The 19235-nt window shown below is 44.5% G+C and overlaps 2 protein-coding genes across 6 annotated transcripts in view; one reads left to right on the top strand and one right to left on the bottom strand.

Annotated features, from left to right (window-relative positions):
• Positions 1-10693, bottom strand: part of PRMT7 (protein arginine methyltransferase 7) — a 49666-nt gene extending 38973 nt beyond the window's left edge. For 4 of the 5 annotated variants that reach the window (XM_032325201.1, XM_032325202.1, XM_032325205.1 and 1 more), the window contains exons 1-3: positions 10572-10693; positions 4778-4957; positions 1558-1594 (exon numbers count right to left, since the gene is read on the bottom strand). In XM_032325201.1, coding sequence (XP_032181092.1) covers positions 1558-1594; positions 4778-4872 — 132 coding nt within the window. In that variant the 5' untranslated portion in view covers positions 4873-4957; positions 10572-10693. Of the gene's footprint in view, positions 1-1557; positions 1595-4777; positions 4958-10414; positions 10545-10571 lie in introns of those variants that run through there. The other variant, XM_032325204.1, reaches the window with a different exon arrangement.
• Positions 10694-10717: 24 nt separating this feature from the next.
• SLC7A6OS (solute carrier family 7 member 6 opposite strand) lies at positions 10718-18930 on the top strand. Its single transcript, XM_032325215.1, has 5 exons — positions 10718-10943; positions 11068-11349; positions 15857-16060; positions 17094-17211; positions 18153-18930. The coding sequence occupies exons 1-5, from the start codon at positions 10749-10751 to the stop codon at positions 18281-18283; spliced, it is 930 nt and encodes a 309-aa protein (XP_032181106.1). The 5' UTR covers positions 10718-10748; the 3' UTR covers positions 18284-18930.
• Positions 18931-19235: the final 305 nt, after the last annotated feature.

Here is a 19235-nt window from a genome sequence, read left to right as displayed (position 1 = left end):
ATGGGATAATGGAAGTGTTCTAAAATAATAACAAAATGTAAGGCACCAAGCAAAAGTACAGAAAAATTAGTTTACCTTGGCTCTGCCACTACCCAGAAAATTCTGACTCTCTTTCCTGATAAGAAGTTGGGGGTAGGGTCAGGTAGCAGAAGTTAAAGGGTTCAGGAACATTCCTCCAAGGGGTTTGGATTTGACAGCAATGAGAGGCCACCAAGGATGGTGCTAAACAGGGCTCTCAGGGTTTCAAGCAGAGGAGTAAAATAGATTGGCATTTCAGAAAGACCCCTCGGGCTGCTAGGTAGAAAAAGAAAAAAGAAAAAAATCTTTCCAGCCTGCCTGAATGGATGGCAATACCATTTGTCCAAATCCCCTGGAAGTTGAGGCAAAAAAGGTCCACTGCGCAGATGACATAAAATCAGGCTCACAGACCCAAGAATCCATTAAGAAACCAAGACCACGAAGCTAGAGCAAGTTAGTCATAACCAGGAACGATGTTTGCTCCACATTCTGTAATTCTGCAATAGCTCAGCAAAGGCATGCAGATATTTGACGAAGATCAGGGAAGTACCTAGCCCTCTCTGGTGTAGCCTACAAACTTAATGATGCTTACGGAGATTGTGCTGTCATGATGTTGCCAGAATTCCTCGGGCTGAGCAACTAACCAGGGCTGGATGAAGCACACACCACCACCGACACAGCCTCATGACCAGGCCAGCATGGGCCCTGAGTCCTCGCCTGCACTGCACTGCTCAGTCCCTAAGCATGGCCCTGCACCCTTCGCCTTCAAGGCTCCCCATTTCTTTTTTTTTTTTTTTAATTAATTAATTTATTTGACAGAAATTACAAGCAGACAGAGAGGCAGGCAGAGAGAGAGGAAGGAAAGCAGGCTCCCTGCTGAGCAGAGAGCCCGATGCGGGGCTCGATCCTAGGACCCTGGAATCATGACCTGAGCCAAAGGCAGAGGCTTTAACCCACTGAGCCACCCAGGCACCCCAAGGCTCCCCATTTCTGAGCCATCCAGATGAGAATGACTAGTCCCGCCCTCTTTAGAAAAAGCCTGTGTTGCTAGCCATCCTCAGTCCAGAACTATAACATAATTCAAACAAGAAAACTCAGATAAAACAAAAAGGAAAAAAGGAAAAAAAAAGCTGAAATGCCACCATGCAATGGAAGCCAAACGTGCTCTATAAAACAGTCTGCAGTGGCCTCTAGAGATGTGATTTTAAAATTACAGACTATCCAAGGTAAACCTGTGTAATTAGAGAATTTTTAGCTAGGAAGAGATCATGGAGATCAGCTAGTATATCCCACTCCTTTTAAATCCTAATAAACAAGGTATCAGAGGTCTCATGTCTTCTCCAAGGTCCCCCGCCAGTAGAGTACAGCTGGAAGCTGACCCAGTCTCCTGACTGATCTCCTGACCCCTGCACCCTAACACCTCTCTACATTATTCTACCATCAGGCCCCTGGTGGGAATTTGGGGCGGGGGGGGGGGGGGGGGGTAGGATTTTAACCTCGTGACACCACAGCAAGATAACGGTTCCCTTTTATACTTACTCTGTCTTTGTCATGCAGCATATCAGCATAGGATGATCTAAAAAACAAACAAAACAAGTCAGAAACCTCTCTACCAAGAATGATATCCAGCAACCTATGAGAGCATTCACATACATAACACATTCCTAAATCAGACGGATTTTCTTTTTATTACTGAACAATAAGTGACATCCAATGTTACACCAGTTTCAGGTATACAACAGAGGGATTTGACAATTCTACATTCCATGCTCACTAGAGTAAGTGTAGTCACCATGTAACATTAGTACAATATTATTAACTATTTTACTTTACTGTACTTTACATCCCTAATCCAGGCCCATTTTAAACTATATTATGTTTTTAAGATAGGGAGTGAGTGAGAGAGAGCATGAGCACAGGGAAGGGGAGAGGCAGACTCCCCGGCTGAGCAGGGAGCCCAACATGGGACCCTGGGATTCTGACCTGAGCTGAAGCAGACGCTTAACCCACAGAGCCATCCAGGTGCCCCTTCAACTATTTTAATAGCGTTACAAACTATCATTCTGCAGTGCTGCAGGAAAAAAAAAAATCTTAGAGAAAGATGTTTATTTTCACCAAAGAACCCCAGACCTACAAATGCGCTGGTAGTCAGCCCCGTCACAGTAACGGCATAGCCGCCAGCACACGGATCATGTTATGCAGCACACATCTGTCTTCCTCCCGATCTAATACTTCAGTTAATCTTGCATACATCCACACGCTGGGATGATCACAGATGCAACACTGCAGAGAGGAGACAGGAGAAGTATACACCTGCCATGGAAGTGAGGGGTACCATGCCCAGCACTCTCCCTCATGTCATCAGGAAGAACGAAGAGTGCACCAAACTATAGACTGTTAAAGGGAGGGGACTTGCTCTTCCGTTTTCTGCCACAATAATTCACAAACTTGGAAAATCTCTGGCAGGGTCAGGATAAACCTCCAGAACTCAGCAGTCCCAGCCCAAAAATGCCTTCTGAGTTCCAGGTAAGAGCTCGGGCGCTCACTGAACGCAGGACCTCCCACTTCAGGTCAACATCAGGATCACTGGAGCGTTTTTTGGTTTTGTTTTTGTTTTACAGTAGGTTCCATGCCCAACCAACATGGGGCTTGAACTCATGACCCTGAGATCAAGAGTCACATGTCCTAATGACTGACCCAATCAAGCAGCCTGGAGAGCTTATTTTAAATGCAGGTTCACAGGATACATGCAAATAGATCCTGATCCAGAAACTGGGCTGGAGTTTGGAAACATGCACTTTAACTGGTGCCCCAGGCACGGTGAGACTGAGGCAGTTCATACTCTATACTTTGAAGAGCACTGTACTGAAAGAATAGTGTTGGTTTTGTTTTTTAAGGGCACACCAAGACTTTTACACATGAACCCACTCACAAATGCATAGCTGAAATCTGATTCTGCCTTTCAAGAGGCATTTTTGGTCCTCATCTTCCCAGCCTCACGACCCACTCTCCCAAAGCACTATCAGCCCATTCCACCGCGAACATCCAGGATTTCTCTCTCCAGCTGGACACTCCCTCTTGCTCTTTTCTCTTTCCCACTTTCTGTCCATTCCCTCCTCATTCTTCTGCTTCCTCTATTCCAGGATTCCTTCTTCAGCCCTCCACCTTTCTCACTCCATACCCCTTCTGAAAGCCTGCAATTTTTTCCAGTTTCGATTCTAATGGCAAACTGGCCCCAGACCCATATTTATCCACCCACTGGCATCTCTACCTGATTGTCCAAACCCAGGTACCTAATCTCCCTCACCTTCCTCTTCCCAGCAATACCCATTCCTCCTGTGTTCTCTCTCGAACAACAGCTCCACCCAACCCACCCTGTCAAGAACAACAGCTCCACCCACCCAGAAATCTTGAGTGCTTCTTGAATTTTCTCTCTCATTCCTTCACTGCATCCAATGAGTTACCAAACTCAAGTTCCCTCAAAGCTGTCTCCTCCTCTGCCACCTCTACTGCCTCGCCTGTGGGGTTTGCGATGGCACCCAAATTGTTTCCGCTCCCTCCAACTCAATGTCCACACTGCTCTCAGTAAATGCTCCAAAATGCAACCTAATTTATTTGCTCCCTGTTTAACATCTCAATTACTCAGGAAATAATGTTCTTTATCTTAGAAAGAAGGTAATGTTTTTGATCCCTTATTCTACACCACATACTGTATTTCATTCACCCGTCAAACCCTAAAATAAAGATATTATATGAGGACATGTACATTATTACATACGTTGAGCCATATATTACCATACTGAGGCTCAAGAAGTTAAGCAGCTTGACCGAAGTCAGATCTGAGATGCAGCAGAGCGCAGATTTACTCTCATTCTCCTCCTTCTGCATTCTGCCGTCACCCTTCGCAACACGACCCTGCCTACCTCCTTCAGTACCCTCTCTCACCATAGCCCTGCTTTTGTACCCCATTCCAGCCCTTTTGAACTGCGTCCAACCCTCCCAAACCAGTTCATCTGGAAGGTTACAAGTAATCCCTGCTGCTCAGAAAGCAATTTCTCTCCTAGATTTGGGAAATCACCTAAACAAGTATCACTCCCAGCCCAGCTATTCTTGCTGCTTCCATGCACTCTTGTGCCTGTATCCACTAGTCTTTCTCTCGTTGTCATATTTTCTTCTATGCCTGTCTCTTGCACAAAACTGCATGTCCCTTGAGGATGGGAACCCTATCTTTTTCATTTTGGTATTCACATTCCTAGCATGGTGCTAGCATGCTGTATGCACTTCATAACTACTAAAGAACAGTAACTCACATTGTTTTAAAGATCCCATCTAAGAAAACACACACACACACACACTTTCCTGCTTTTTCCATTCAAGAGGATTTAACCATATTAACATATGTTAACACATATCACCATTTAAGTAGCACAAGTAAATGATTACATTTCATGAACTCTTCAACTACTACTCCTTCCAGAATTAAACCTTGGGTGCTCTTTGCTCCACCGGACAGACCCTCTGAGACTCCAGTAAGGCTGTTACATGATATCTCACTCTCCAAACAGAAAGGACTATGCCTAACCCCCACACAAAGCTCCTTCCTTCTGGCTAAGGAGACCTGCTCGTGACCAACATCTGCCCTGATCAGAAGCACTGAGTAATGCCTAGTCCACATTCAGCCCAGGAGCATTCCAGGGCTCCCGTTTGGCAATCAAGTGCCCCACCAAGCTGCGAACAATCGTGAACACAACCTTGTTACCTTGCAATCTCCTGGTGGTAATCGTAGTGCTCATCCTCCTCCAGCCACTCCACAGATCCTGTGGTTGGGTTGGCCCGCCCGCAGAAGACTTTCATGGCGCCAATCAGCTCCTCAGTTTCAGCACAGAAAAGCAGCCTTACTTGTGGACACTTCTTGTGGACAGGTCTAATTGTCAGAACGCTATTCACAACATGATGCCCAAAATGTAGAGAAAAACATTTTAAGTCAAATAAAAAGGAAAAAACTCAAGAAATACACAAAAGTGTCAAAGCCACTGAAAATATTTCTTACGCAGCATATGACATCAAAAACTACAACACATCTGGGCGCCTGGGTGGCTCAGTGGGTTAAGCCGCTGCCTTCGGCTCAGGTCATGATCTCAGGGTCCTGGGATCGAGTCCCACATCGGGCTCTCTGCTCAGCAGGGAGCCTGCTTCCTCCTCTCTCTCTCTCTGCCTGCCTCTCTGCCTACTTTGATCTCTCTCTGTCAAATAAATAATAAAATCTTTAAAAAAAAAAAAAAAACTACAACACATCAATCCATAAAGCTATCTGGAAAACTTTAGCAGTCCTCAGTGATTCCAATAGGGGTCAGATGAGCCTAACGGGTGCATCTGGGTGCGGCCTCAAAATAAAGGCAGCTGAGAAGCAGGTGAGAAGAGAAATAAAGCAGAGGGAACAGGAGGCTAACAGGAAAGGACGAACAAAGAGACTGGGGTGGTGGTAAGAGTGCTGCCAATCCTGCCTTAGTATATCGAACACTTAGTTTAAAGAAAAATATAAAGAGCAATTCAAACAAACTAGGAAAACCTTCATCTAACCAAATAAATCATAGCAAGCAAACATAAATAATCCCAGAAATATGCTGAGTCAAAAAATAAGCAAATCACAGAAGACGTACTGTGTGATTACATTTATATAATTTTCTAATTATGCAAAACAAGAACAATATATTCTTCAGGGATCACACTAAAAAGAATAGCAAGGAACGAGGACAGTGATTATCCTTAAAAGGGAAGGGAAGGGACACCTGGTGGCTCAGTGGGTTAAGCCTCTGCCTTCGGCTTAGATCATGATCTCAGGGCGCTGGGATCAAGCCCCGCCTCCTGGGGAGCCTGCTTCCCGCCCCCCTGCCTACTTGTGCTCTCTGTCGAATAAATAAATAATCTTTTAAATAAATAAATAAATAAGAAAAAGGAAGGGAAAAGGCTGGGATCGAGGAGAGCCACACAGAGGAGTTCGAAATAGCATTGTTTCTTCTATAAATGGGTGGTAGGATTAAAGAGGTTCATGATACTGTCATTCTTTATGCCTTACTGTTTTTTAAAAATGATTACTTCTTACCTACTCAATATTTAATTTGAAAAGCAATTTTAAAAAATTCTTCATATGGGGTGCCTGCCTGGCTGTCTTTACACTGTGCAACGCTGGATCTCAGGGTCTTGAGCTGAAGCTCCACGATGGGTATAGAGATTAAAGAAATTTTTTTTAAATTTAAGATTTTATTCATTTATTAGAGAGAGATAGACAGACAAGCAGAAAGGCAGAGAGAGAAGGAAAAACAAACTCCCTACTGAGCTGGGAGTTTGATGCGGGGCTTGATGCCAGGATCCTGGGATCATGACCTGAGCTGAAGATAGCTGCTTAATCAACTGAGCCACCCAGGTGTCCCTAAAGAAATAAAAATTTAAAAAATTTTTTTCATCTAAAAAATATCCTTCAGGGATGCCTGGGTGGCTCAGTTGGTTGGACGACTGCCTTCGGCTCAGGTCATGATCCCAGGACCGTGATCGAGTCCCGCATCGGGCTCCCGGCTCCACGGGAAGTCTGCTTCTCTCTCTGACCTTCTCCTTGCTCATGCTCTCTCTCACTGTCTCTCTCTCAAATAAATAAATAAGTAATCTTAAAAATATATATATATATATCCTTCTAATAAATGTTGGCAGATTCACGTCTTAAACCCTTTTTCCGCAGAGATCTATTTCTGACAGAGAAACACCACCACTAAAGTCTAAAGGCACCTCTCAGTCAGTATAGGCTTTTCCAGCACCCTGCCTCTTACCTTCAGAGACATCAAGTGTTCCATACTTCCCTCCATTTCCCGTTAAACACTGATCTATCTTTAGGAAACCTTAGAAAGAATGACTACTTTGTAGATCACTAAAATGTCCCTAAGGTGCTTTACTGGCCAGAATTATGGCCTTTCTTTTGAAGTTATCTAGACTAAATTAACACTGAATTTTTATTATTATTATTATTATTTATTTATTTGACAGAGACACAGCGAGAGTCAACACAAGCAGGGGATATGGGGTAGGGAGAAGCAGGCTTCTTACTGAGCAGGGAGCCCAATGTGGGGCCCAATCGCAGCACCCTGGGATCATAACCTGAGCGGAAGGCAGATGCCCAACAACTGAGCCATCCAGGTGCCCCTCTTTTTTTTTTTTTTTTTAAATATATTATTTACTTAGAAAGAGAGCCCTGCACAGGGGGACGGGTAAGGAGAGAGGGAGAGCGAATCTCAAACAGACCCAACACTGAGCTCAGAGTCTGACACAGGAGTTCAATCTCACGACCCTGAGATCATGACCTGAGCTGAAATCAAGAGTCTGACACTTAAATCAACTGAGCCACTCAAACACCCGAAACACTGAATTCTTTTTTTTTTTTTAAGATTTTATTTATTTATTTGACAGAGAGAGATCACAAGTAGATGGAGAGGCAGGCAGAGGGGGGGGGCGGGAGAAGCAGGCTCCCTGCTGAGCAGAGAGCCCGACGCGGAACTCGATCCCAGGACCCTGAGACCATGACCCGAGCCGAAGGTAGCGGCTTTAACCCACTGAGCCACCCAGGCGCCCCGAAACACTGAATTCTTAACAAAAGAGGATGGGGGAAAATCTTTTCTGAAAAGACTCAGGCAGTCAGCGGTCTGATTCAAGTAGTCAATTTATCCTTTGGTGAAACTCTACTTCTAAAATCTCCGGGTATCCATCCTCTCATCTAGTGGCTCTCAAACTTTGTGGCAAGCTCAGTAAGAAATGGCTTACATCAAGACACAATACACACACATAAACATAAGCTTTCAATAAACAGTATTAATTCTTCCTGTCAGCAAAGCCCTCTGATATATTCTACTCTACTTCATTTTTCTTTTAAACATTTTCTTTTTTAAACTGATCATGATCTGGGGTGCCTGGGTGACTTGGTTAAGTGTCAGCCTTCAGGTCAGGTCACGATCCCAGGGTCCTGGAATAAAGCCCCTGCTCAACAGAGAGCCTGCTTCTCCCTCCGCCCTGCTTGTGCTCTCTGCTGCTATCTCTGTTGCCAGTTCTGTCTCTCACTCAAACAAATAAATAAAACCTTTAGGGGTGCCTGGGTGGCTTCATGGGTTAAGTCTCTGCCTTCAGTTCAGATCATGATCTCAGGGTCATGGGATCGAGAGTGCCACATTGGGCTTCCTGCTCAGCAAGGAGCCTGCCTCCCCAACCCCATCTCTGCCTGCTGCTCCACCTACTTATGATCTCTCTCTCTCTCTGTTAAGTTAATAAAATCTTTTTAAAAATATAAATAAATAAATAAATAAATAAATTTTAAAAATTGAACATGATCCACTAAACTGATTTCATAATTGGTGGGTTGCAACCTATAGGTTAAAAAGCTTTGCTGGGGCACCTGGGTGGCTCAATCAATTGAGCAGCTACCTTCAGCTCAGGTCATGATCCCAGGATTCTGGGATGGAGCCCTGTGTCGGGCTCCCTGCTCAGCAGAGAGCCTGGATCTCCCTGTCCCTCTGCCTGCTGCTCTGCCTACTTGTGCTCTCTATCTCTCTGTTGAATGGATGAGTAAAATCTTTTCAAAAAATTTTTAAAAAATAAAAAGCTTTGCTAGAATCAGCTGTGAACATCTCCTACGCTAATTAAAAAAAAAAAAAAAAAAGAAGAATACAACTGTCAGAATCCATAATGTGCTTTAGAAACTGTCCAAAAGGGCGCCTGGTGGCTCAGTGGGTTAAGCCCCTGCCTTCGGCTCAGGTCATGATCTCAGGGTCCTGGGATCGAGTCCCGCATCGGGCTCTCTGCTCAGCAGGGAGCCTGCTTCCTTCTCTCTCTCTCTCTGCCTGCCTCTCAGTGTACTTGTAATTTCTCTCTGTCAAATAAATAAATTAAATCTTTAAAAAAAAAAAGAAAGAAAGAAACTGTCCAAAAAATGCTACAGTAGAGAGAAATGGTCACATCTGGCCGAATGCTCAGGGAAGACTGAAAAGATGGCTAGGAGATTTAGGAGGCATGGGAGGGAGAGGGCACTTCAGTAGATCAGAAAAAGACTCAGACAGTCAGGCATAGTGAATAAACCAGTTTAGCTGAAGTAAAACTGAACAAGGAGTCAAACATGTCAGTGGGGTACATATTGTAGACAGTCCTGAAACCCTTATCCTGTGGGCCACATGGGATCAATTCTGAAGTCCTTTAAAGGTTAACAGTGTAGTATTCCTTGGAATACTGTAAAGCCTGAAGGACTACAGTTTTTTTTTCAATACCGTAGAGAAGTTACTGGTTTTATATAAATGTAAATAAATGCTTGCAGATGGGAACCATGTCCTGTAACCTCTCTGGGTGAAAACCACACATCTTCTACAGAGAAATCCCCTCATTTATTATCACAACTTGTCTTTCTCCCAAAAGAAGCCACACTCCAGATTCAAGAGATATTTTGACAGAACCCCCCCTTCTCCAAAACCTGTAAACTCATATGATGGTTTATAAGGAGGGAATGAAAACCACCCTGCCCAGCCCTGAGTGAGTTACCAGTCAGATTTCAGAGCAGATATTTGGTTCATTCATTCAAAATTTAGTAAAATTCACATAATGCCAAACACCGCATTAGGGACTGGAGGACTCCCATAACCAAAAACACGAGACCTTTGTCCTCCAAGAGATAGGGAGAGACAGTATAAACAACCACAGACTGTGTGGGTGCAAGAAAGGAAATTTGAAGGAGGCTATTAAAAAAGAATAACAAGGCTATGGAAAGACTGAGGAAGGTGACATTTAAGTTGAGACATGCAAGATAAGTTAACAGTGATGGAAGAGTAGTGCTTCTGCCTCTGGAAACTTTACCCCTACTTTTCCCCTACCCCTATTTCCCTATGGGAATAAAGAACTAAGGACATAAGCAAAAACTGACAAAAGCCTGGGTGACTGAAGCACTTTGAGCTTAAGTAAAATAGAGTACCAGTGGCCTTCTGCAAATCACACTGGGCCACACTGGCTTCGGAAAGGTGCCTGGATTTTGTTCTACATGCACCACGCGCCACTCAAAAGTTTTAAGCACAAAAATATCCACGTCAGATGTACGTTTTTACAGGGCCGCTCTGGCTAGCATGTGGTGATTGGACCGGTAAATGGAGAACTCGATAAAGTGACTGAGAAAATCGAGCCCATTAACAGCTCCCTGAATGAGAGAAACGTGGCCCAGCTACGGGAGCGACAGCTGGAGCTCCGTATGATTGTGGTTCGAGTTTCTGTCGCTGAGAGGTGGCACCAAGAACTATAATCTAGGTCTCCGTGGAGGTCTCCCGACAAAACCGTATCCCAGTTCTCTCGCCAGCCCAGGGGCTCTAAGCCGTCCCATACGTACTATAGAAAGGTCCTCGAGAATTCGGAAGACACATACTCCGGCGGCCCAATACGCCCACGCCAGGACCGTCACCCCGAACTTTCGGGCTGACAAGAGATGACGGCTGCACCCAGGACTCTATTGCTACCCCACCTTCCCAACCCGCCCAGGGCCTCACCCGCCGCGGGAACCCTTCCGTCCACTGACGCCGCCACCTCCACCTGCCCGCGGCTGGCGAAAGAGGGCGGGACCTCCCAGTGCCCGCTGGGCGTGCCGGGAGCGAGGCCCGGAAGCGGAACTTGGAGGCTCTCCCATCTCACCCCACGCGTTCCCACAGTGCTCCGCGACAGTCGCTATGGAGGCCGGCAGGACTGCAGTACTTCGCGTGAAGCGGAAGCGCAGCGCAGAGCCTGCTGAAGCCCTAGTCCTCTCTTGTAAACGTCTCCGGAGCGGCGCCGTTGAGTCGGAGACCCAAAAGACACCCCCCGGGGATCTGGAGAGAGAGCCCGAGAATAATGTCTTCCAATTGGTGGCCACCGTGCGCTCCCAGGTATTGGGCGGGATGGAGCCGGTGCTTGAAGGGGATCGTAGGGCGCTGCTGGGACGAAATTGTATCCCTGACTCCTTGACGAACCTCCTGCTTACGCCGGCTTTCCTCCCCTACCACCTTCCAGGAGGAGCCAGTCCAGGCGCTCGTTCGAGCCGCACTGCGCCCTTCCCGGGGCAGCCAGCAGCGTATCCGCCGCGACCTCCGCGCTTCCGCTCAGGAGGTGCGGCAGGAGGGCCGCTACAGGGTGATCTCTAGCCGCCGATCCTCCGGGATTCCCTCGGGTGGCCTAGAGTCCGAAGACGCACCGGGAAACGCAGAAGCCTCGGAGGACGCAGGTTTCCAGCTGGTCGACCTGGTTCACGAGGAAGGAGACCCCGAGGCGGTCGCAACCTCAGGCTCTCCCAAAGTGAGTATCCCCGCCCAGAGGACAACGCTAGGCTTCTCTGGACAGATAGTGCCAAGAGTGTGGGCGTTAAGTCAGCCCACAGCTAAGAGGAGGCAGACGGCTTCGCCTTATTGATGGATGATATGTCAGCCGTGGTAACCTCGTTTTGCAGGTTAGGTTATTCGTTCATCAAATATTTACTGAATAGCCACTATGTTCCAGGCATTGTTCTTAGGTTCTGTGGATATGGCTTTGAGGACTTAACGTTTAGGTAGAGGAGACAGTAAAAAAGCTAAATTCAATGTCAGATGGTGATATGGGCTTTACAGAGGTGGGGAGTGGCAGGGAAAGAGTGGTTCCATTTCAGAGAGGGTCTCAGAAAATAACATTAGAATGAGAACTTGGAGGAGGCGAATGGCAAAGCACTGTGGATATCTGAAAGAAGAGCAGTTTTGTGTTTTCAAGATCACTGTGCCTGGAGCCCAGTGAACCAAAGAATAATAAGGAATTTGGGAGACGATTTCTGTTAGACCTTGAAAGTACTTTTAAGGACATACTGCCTTACACCCTGAGATGGGGGAATTACTGGAGGTTTTTGAGGAAGGTACAGATAGAACAGATGGAAAAATTCATCAAAGGGAGGTTAAAGGACTAGTCTTGGGTAGCGAATCGAGTTTGAGGCAGGTTGAAGTATAGAATGCAAGTCTTCTCATATTTAATCCAGTGTTCGTTCCATTTTACACTTACCAAATTTGTTTTGTACCTCAGTTCCAAGAAACAAACTCTAGTACATGTGTTAGGACTGTAGAGAGAGAAAATTCTCAACCTAAGGTTTGCCTCCTCCTGATAAGCATAAAAAAAAAAGCACTTCGCTCTTCTTTCCTTTTAATAGTTTTTGAAGTTTAAGAACTGAAATTTTAGGGCGCCTGGGTGGCTCAGTGGGTTAAGCCGCTGCCTTCAGCTCAGGTCATGATCTCAGGGTCCTGGGATCGAGTCCCGAATCGGGCTCTCTGCTCAGCAGGGAGCCTGCTTCCCTCTCTCTGCCTGCTTCTCTGTCTACTTGTGATCTCTCTCTCTCTCTGTGAAATAAATAAATAAATAATCTTAAAAAAAAAACTGAAATTTTAATTCAAAATTTATCAAGCAAAAAATATTTAATCATGGTGCTAGTATACATGGATAACAATTTGGGCTTGATGACTATAGCCACATCTTTTACCAAAACTTTCTGAAAACTGATTCATGAGTTACGAGTCAAATACCTTTTAAAAGTAACGAGTGTTGGGCGCCTAGGTAGCTCAGTTGGTTAACCGACTGCCTTCAGCTCAGGCCAAGATCCCGGAGTCCCAGGATCAAGTGCCACATCAGGTTCCCAGCTCCACAGTGTCTGCTTCTCCCTCTAACCTTCTCCTCTCTCATGCTTTCTCTCACTCTCTCTCTCACAAATGGATAAATACAATCTTAAAAATTTAATTGATTAATTAATTTAAAATTTTTAAAAAAGTAAACCAGTGTTGAGTGGAATCGAATCAATCAAATAGCTCTTTAAGTTTTATAACAAAAACTAATATATAAACTGATGAAGGATGTGAACACAGATTTTTCTCAACAATGCAGGGGCACCGGGGTGGCTCAGTGGGTTAAAGCCTCTGCCTTCGGCTCCGGTCATGATCCCGGGATCCTGGGATGGAGCCCCACATCGGGCTCTCTGCTTAGCCAGGAGCCTGCTTCCTTCTCTCTCTCACTGCCTGCCTCTCAGCCTACTTGTGATCTCTATCTGTCAAATAAATAAATAAAATCTTTAAAAAAAAACAAAAAAAACAATGCAGTACAGGGGCGCACCAGGGTGGCTCAGTCATTATGCGTCTGCCTTCGGCTCAGGTCATGATCCCAGGGTCCTGGGATCAAACCCCACTACCGGCTCCAGGCTCACCGGGGAGCCTGCTTCTCTCTCTCCCTTTGCCCCTTGTCCCTGCTTGTCCTCTTTCTCTTTCAAATAAATAAAATCTTTAAAAAGAAAAAAAAGTGTTTGCACTTCAAAGAGTGGGACATCTGGCTTACCACCAGTCACCTCCATTTTTCAAGCAATGGAAGGACGATTTAAAAATGGATAGTGGGGGCGCCTGGGGGGCTCAGTGGGTTAAAGCCTCTGCCTTGGGCTCAGGTCATGATCCCAGGGTCCTGGGCTTTCTGCTTGGTGGGGAGCCTGCTTCCTCCCTCTTTCTCTGCCTGCATCTCTGCCTACTTGTGATCTCTGTCTGTGAAATAAATAAAATCTTAAAAAAAAAAAAAAAAAGATTAGGTTGTGGTTAAATGAATAGGATCAGCTTTTTGACTTTGGTAGTAATACTTGTTCAGCAAGTGCTGTCACTGTTTTCCCCTTCCAGAGATTTGAGTACAATTGATTAGTTATGTTCAGCTTTTTTTTTAAGATTTTATTTTTACGTAATCTATACACTGAACATGGGGCTCCAACCCACAACCCAGAGATCCAAAGTCATATGTTCCACTAATGAGCCAGCCAAGTGCCCCAGTAATGTTCAGCTTGCAGAGTTAGTAAATGCCATTTCTGAACCTGTAGATCAGTTTTATATTTAGACTTATGTAACTGAAAATATTAATACATATGTAAATACTGGGGAAATCCTTCACAATCTCATAGAACAGCATGACTCAGCTGTTTCAAGTTGTGTTTGTTGCCTGTTAAAAGTCATGGGTTGGGACGCCTGGGTGGCTCAGTTGGTTAAGCAGCTGCCTTCGGCTCAGGTCATGATCCCAGCGTCCTGGGATCGAGTCCCACATCGGGTTCCTTGCTCCTCAGGGAGCCTGCTTCTCCCTCTGACTCTGCCTTCCACTCTGTCTGCCTGTGCTCGCTCTCACTCACTCTCTCTCTGACAAATAAATAAATAAAATCTTCAAAAAAAAAAAAAAGTCATGGGTTGAAGATAAACTGGCAGTGTCCACTTTATGTTTTTGGTCTTAACAATGCCAATTCAGTTAATATTCCCTGCGTCTTAAATGTTGCCTTGGGACTTCTGGGTGTCTCAGTCAGTTAAGCGATTGCCTTCAGCTCAGGTCATGATCTCAGGATCCTGGGATCGAGCCCCGCATTGGGCTCTCTGCTTAGCAGGGAGACTGCTTCCCCCCTCTCTGCCTGCCTCTCTGCCTACTTCTGATCTCTCTTTCTCTTTCTGTCAAAATAAATCTTTAAAATAAAATAAAATGTTGCCTTTGCCTAATGAAAGGTATTTTAGTGTGGTTTATGTATAATATTAAATAAAGAATACTTAACACTTCTTACATTGTATAGATGATCTATAAGGTCAGATGCTTTTAAAATTCAGTGTGATAGGACATAGTAGCCAACTTTGCTTGTGAATTCTTTATGAAGCCAGACTGAGTTCTTGTCTTTTTTTTTTCAGGATTGTCTTTTAAACAGCTATTCAGAAACACAACTGTAGACTTAATTGCAGATTTTTTAAAAATGTTTGCTCTCAATAATTATTTTTTAAAAATGGATTTAAGCTGAAAGCAAATTTTGGGTTTTATGCCTACACAGGTGCCCCAGTGACAGCATTTATTTACCACGTTACAGTTCTCGTTAATTTTATTTTTTAAATTTAAATTTAATTAACATATAATGTTTGTTTCAGGGATGCAAGTCTGTGATTCATCAGTCTTATATAATAACCAGTGCTCATTACAACACATACCCTCCCCAATGTCCATCACCCAGTACATTTCTCATTTATTTGATGCCATTTAAATTTTAAGCAAATAAAGTACTATTTTATTTTTTTTTAAAAAGTGAAAAAAGTTCATTTTACTTTATCTAGTCATCTTACTGGATGACTTACAGGTATAGACATCATCGTGGGCAACCTAGGTGGTAGCAGTCATCAGAGCTCAGGAATCGCCTTTAGACCCCTATAGGAGGTCACACAAAATGCAGAGGCATTTGCAGAACAACCATAGAGGTGATCCTGTGGCCTGCACATCCCTAAAGGGGAAATCTTCTCAGGCCAGTCTTTCTGTGTCCTCTCTTATGTTGGTCAAGCACAAAAGAGCAGAAAACTATCTTTTAAGTTTCCCAAAGAAAAACTAAACAATTATTTTAGAAATAGCTAATTTTTAAATTTCATAGCTAATAGACTAGTAGGACATAGGGATAAGAGTCTTGAATCAGGGGCGCCTGGGTGGCTCAGTGGGTTAAGCCGCTGCCTTCGGCTCAGGTCATGATCTCAGGGTCCTGGGATCGAGTCCCGCATCGGGCTCTCTGCTCCGCAGGGAGCCTGCATCCTCTCTCTCTCTCTGCCTGCCTCTCTGCCTACTTGTGATCTCTCTCTGTCAAATAAATAAATAAAATCTTTTAAAAAAAAAAAAAAAAGTCTTGAATCAACTGTAGAGAGACTTCCTTCACTCAAATCTTAGATTCCTCCTTTTGGAACATCCATATTTTAGATCATGTATGTATCATGTCTCGATTTCTTTCTTTTTTTTTTTTTTTTATGTCTCGATTTCTTTACAGTCGTCTGACCCAGATGTGATCCTCTGCAATTCCGTACAGTTGATCCGTGAACGCTTGACTCTGTCTGAGGATGGACCAAGAATCGGGCACCAGGAGGAACAGAAAGATGACTATGTGTATGATATTTACTACTTGGAGACGGCCACTCCAGGATGGATTGAGAACATCCTCTCTGTGCAGCCCTATTGCCAGGAGTGGGAGCTGGTAAGGGGGCCCATGTGACGATGAGAGGCATGAAGTAGCCTAAGCAGTTCTCTGGTCTGGCTGCTTTGCTTGGGTTCCACATTACCTGTATTCCTGTGTTCCACGTTGTCTCTTAACTCTTATCCTTGTTTAAATGGAAAAATTTATTCTGAATGCCTTTAGGAACCTCGGTTTAGTGCAGGGAATTTTGAGAATGACAGTCTACACTGATAATTTTTGCTCTTAATAGATCTTTTACAAGATTTGCAACATCACCTTTATCATTTATAACATCCATTTCAGAGGAAAACATGTTTCCCATATAGGGGCTTATAATAAAGACAAAATAAACCAGAAATTCTTAACATGAATGGGAATAAAAACTTTTTTTTTTAACTGGGAGGAAACCTTGGATTAAGAAAACTAACATCCTGGCTTTTTTTTTTTTTTTTTTTAGCAATCTCTATACCCAATATGGGACTTGAACTCACAACCCTGAAATCAAGAGTTGCAGCTCTATTGACTGAGCCAGCCAAGCACCCCTTGAAATCATTATTAAAACAAATTCTAAAATGAGGCAAGGCACCTTATCCCATACCTGCATTGCAGCCATAGCCTCACAGTTAGGCACCCACCTTGGACCATTGCATAGCCTCTCTTCCTGCACTTGGGTTTTGGTTCTGATTTGGGGCATCACCCATAATCCATATCCTCTCTCTCCCACCTGACTTTCCACTTAAAGATCACTGCCAGTACCTACTCAGAGCTGTCTCTCCTCCCCACCATGGTGTGTACGCCTCTGGAGGTCATCCTATCCTGCTAGGAGTGTGATGGCTGGAGCTAGACTCTGAGCGGGGAGTAGGCCTGCCATCTCTACCTTGTAGCCCAAGGTTACTACAGCCTCTTGTGCAGCAGACTCAGACCAGCTCCTAGGCTGCCTGTTTCCCAGACGGTGCTCTTAAATGATTTTTCCGAGTTGGTCTGCTAATAGCTTCCCCCACAGCACAACCTTAGAAGTTTTGACTTATACTCAGGTTTGTGTTGAGATATGCAGGTGAATGATGACCAGGAACCAGAAGATATTTATGAAGATGACGATGATGAGAACAGTGAGAATAACTGGCGCAATGAGTATCCAGAGGAGGAGAACACGGACGGAGATGAGTCCAGAGGTACGGGGGTGGCAGTCTTGGATGGGAAGGGACCGGTGGGATCCAAGACTGAGGTGTGAGCATAGTTACCATCTTAACTGTATAACTTACCTGGCTTTCCTTCTCTGCTGTTGAACTCCCAACAGCTCAACCACAAGCTGTTGGAGCTATAATAGGAGCCCCAAGAACTGGTGTTTCCAAAGGACCTGCTGGGGTTTTTATGTCAGTCAGGCCCAGGTTCAAATCCTTAGTCTGTCATTGCATGTCTGTACATCTTGGGGAAGTTACTTCACCTCATCCTCTCTCCAGAAAACAAGAGTATTGCACTAACTTCAGTGATTGGGATTAAGGGAAACATCTCAGCTCAGTGTCTCTACTCCTGCTTCAGTCAGGAAGGTATTGGAGAGGTTTGCCAGTCAGAGTAGGGCTAGGATTTTGATAAATCAGTTATCTAACTTCTCAAGAAGTTGCTTTGTTTATGTTTTGAGAAAGATGCCACAGAGATACGGTACCTGGGGGAAAGAGGAAGGAAAGATATTCTGATGATACAGTTCCTTCAGGGATTATGTTCTTTGTGCCAACAAAAAGATTCTTTGGTGTCTGTTAATGGAGGGACAATTAATTAAACTGTGAATATTGTACTGGGGAAGTACCTGTGCTATGTTAAAAGGATAGGGACAAACGTGAAATTATGTTTACAATATGACTACAACTATAGTAACAAAAAGAAATCCTATACCTAGGGGAGAAATGAAAAACTACTCCAGTGTTAAGGGATTTGGTTTAGGTGGTAGAAACAGGATTGCCTTCTTTTTACTGCCCTAAATTCTCTTTACTGAGCAAGTATTTTAGAAGGGAGAACAACAACAAAATATGACCCAAAAAACAGACCTTCTTGAGATGGGAGAGTTACAGTGGTCACCTAGAAACTCACACAGAGCCCATTCCTTTTACCATTCTAGGCTCAGATGAATATGACAGCCTCAGTGAAGAGGAAAGAGGCAACAGCAGACCACAGATGTGGAGCAAATACCCTTTGGATGTGCAGAAGGAGTTTGGCTATGACAGCCCCCATGACCTGGATTCAGACTGATGTTCCTATGATACATGTGAAGTTCAGTCATGTGCCCTGAGGTCTCTGCCTGCAGCTTCAGCCACCCTGGTAACATCCCTGGGTTTTGTAGTTTAACACAAAAGGAAAAAGCGTGTCCAGCAGCACCATCTGGTCAGTGGAAACTTGAGCTAAAGGAATTTGTCTTTTTTAGTAACAGTAGGGCCCCTTTACCTCAATCAAAAATGATTCTACAGTCTAGGGGAAATAAATGCCATAAAAGTGAAGCTTCCTCGCCTGGGGATTTTCCCATTCTCCTCCTATGCTAAAGCCAATAAGTGGAAGAGAAACTCATGTTTCCTCAGCGCTAAGCTTTAGCTTTCCCATACCACCAGGCCACTGCCTCTACTGAAAGCTGGTTCTTTTGATAGAATCTAGAAGGGCTACATTGGGTCCTTTATAGCAGCACCAACAGGATAGTGGTGGCTGTTAGAGAGGGAAGTAGACTCTGCCTGAGCTCTGAGAAGTTTTAAGTTATTAGCTGTCTCCACTGCCCTGCTTCCTGACTCTGATAATGGTTGTAGAGACTGCTGTTTTCCTTTCGCAGTGGTGCCAGGGAGAACAGGATGTATGAATGTGATACTCTGTGTTTAGTAAAAATTAAAGGGAACAAGAAAATTCCTTAAAAACCTTTTTTTTTTCTTTTTTAAAGATTTATTTATCTGAGAGAGAACACAAGCCGGAGGAAGGGGCAAAGGGAGAGATGGATCCTCAAGAGAACCCCCTGCCAAAGCACAGAGCCCAACGTCGGGGGTGGGGAGAGGGAGGATGCAGGGGAGTGATTCCAGGACCTCGAAACTATGACCTGAGCTGAAATCAAGAGTTGGCCACCTACCCCATTGAGCCACCCAGGTGCCCCTACTTAAAAACCCTTTAAATCTGAGTCTTTTTTTAAATTAACATATAGTGTATTATTTGCCCCAGGGTTTGGTTT

The sequence above is a fragment of the Mustela erminea genome, chromosome 19, assembly GCF_009829155.1.
Source record: "Mustela erminea isolate mMusErm1 chromosome 19, mMusErm1.Pri, whole genome shotgun sequence".
Classification (NCBI taxonomy): domain Eukaryota; kingdom Metazoa; phylum Chordata; class Mammalia; order Carnivora; family Mustelidae; genus Mustela; species Mustela erminea.
The sequence above is the reverse complement of the archived record's forward strand: the minus strand, read 5'-3'. Positions and strand labels throughout refer to the sequence as shown.

What these genes read in the sequence shown, in the direction of transcription:
- SLC7A6OS (XM_032325215.1), top strand. Translation starts at nt 10,749, where the DNA reads ATGGAGGCCGGCAGGACTGCAGTACTTCGCGTGAAGCGGAAGCGCAGC. An exon ending in TGGCCACCGTGCGCTCCCAG is followed by an intron (nt 10,944 to 11,067) that starts GTATTGGGCGGG and finishes ACCACCTTCCAG; the next exon opens with GAGGAGCCAGTCCAGGCGCT. An exon ending in GGACGGAGATGAGTCCAGAG is followed by an intron (nt 17,212 to 18,152) that starts GTACGGGGGTGG and finishes TTACCATTCTAG; the next exon opens with GCTCAGATGAATATGACAGC.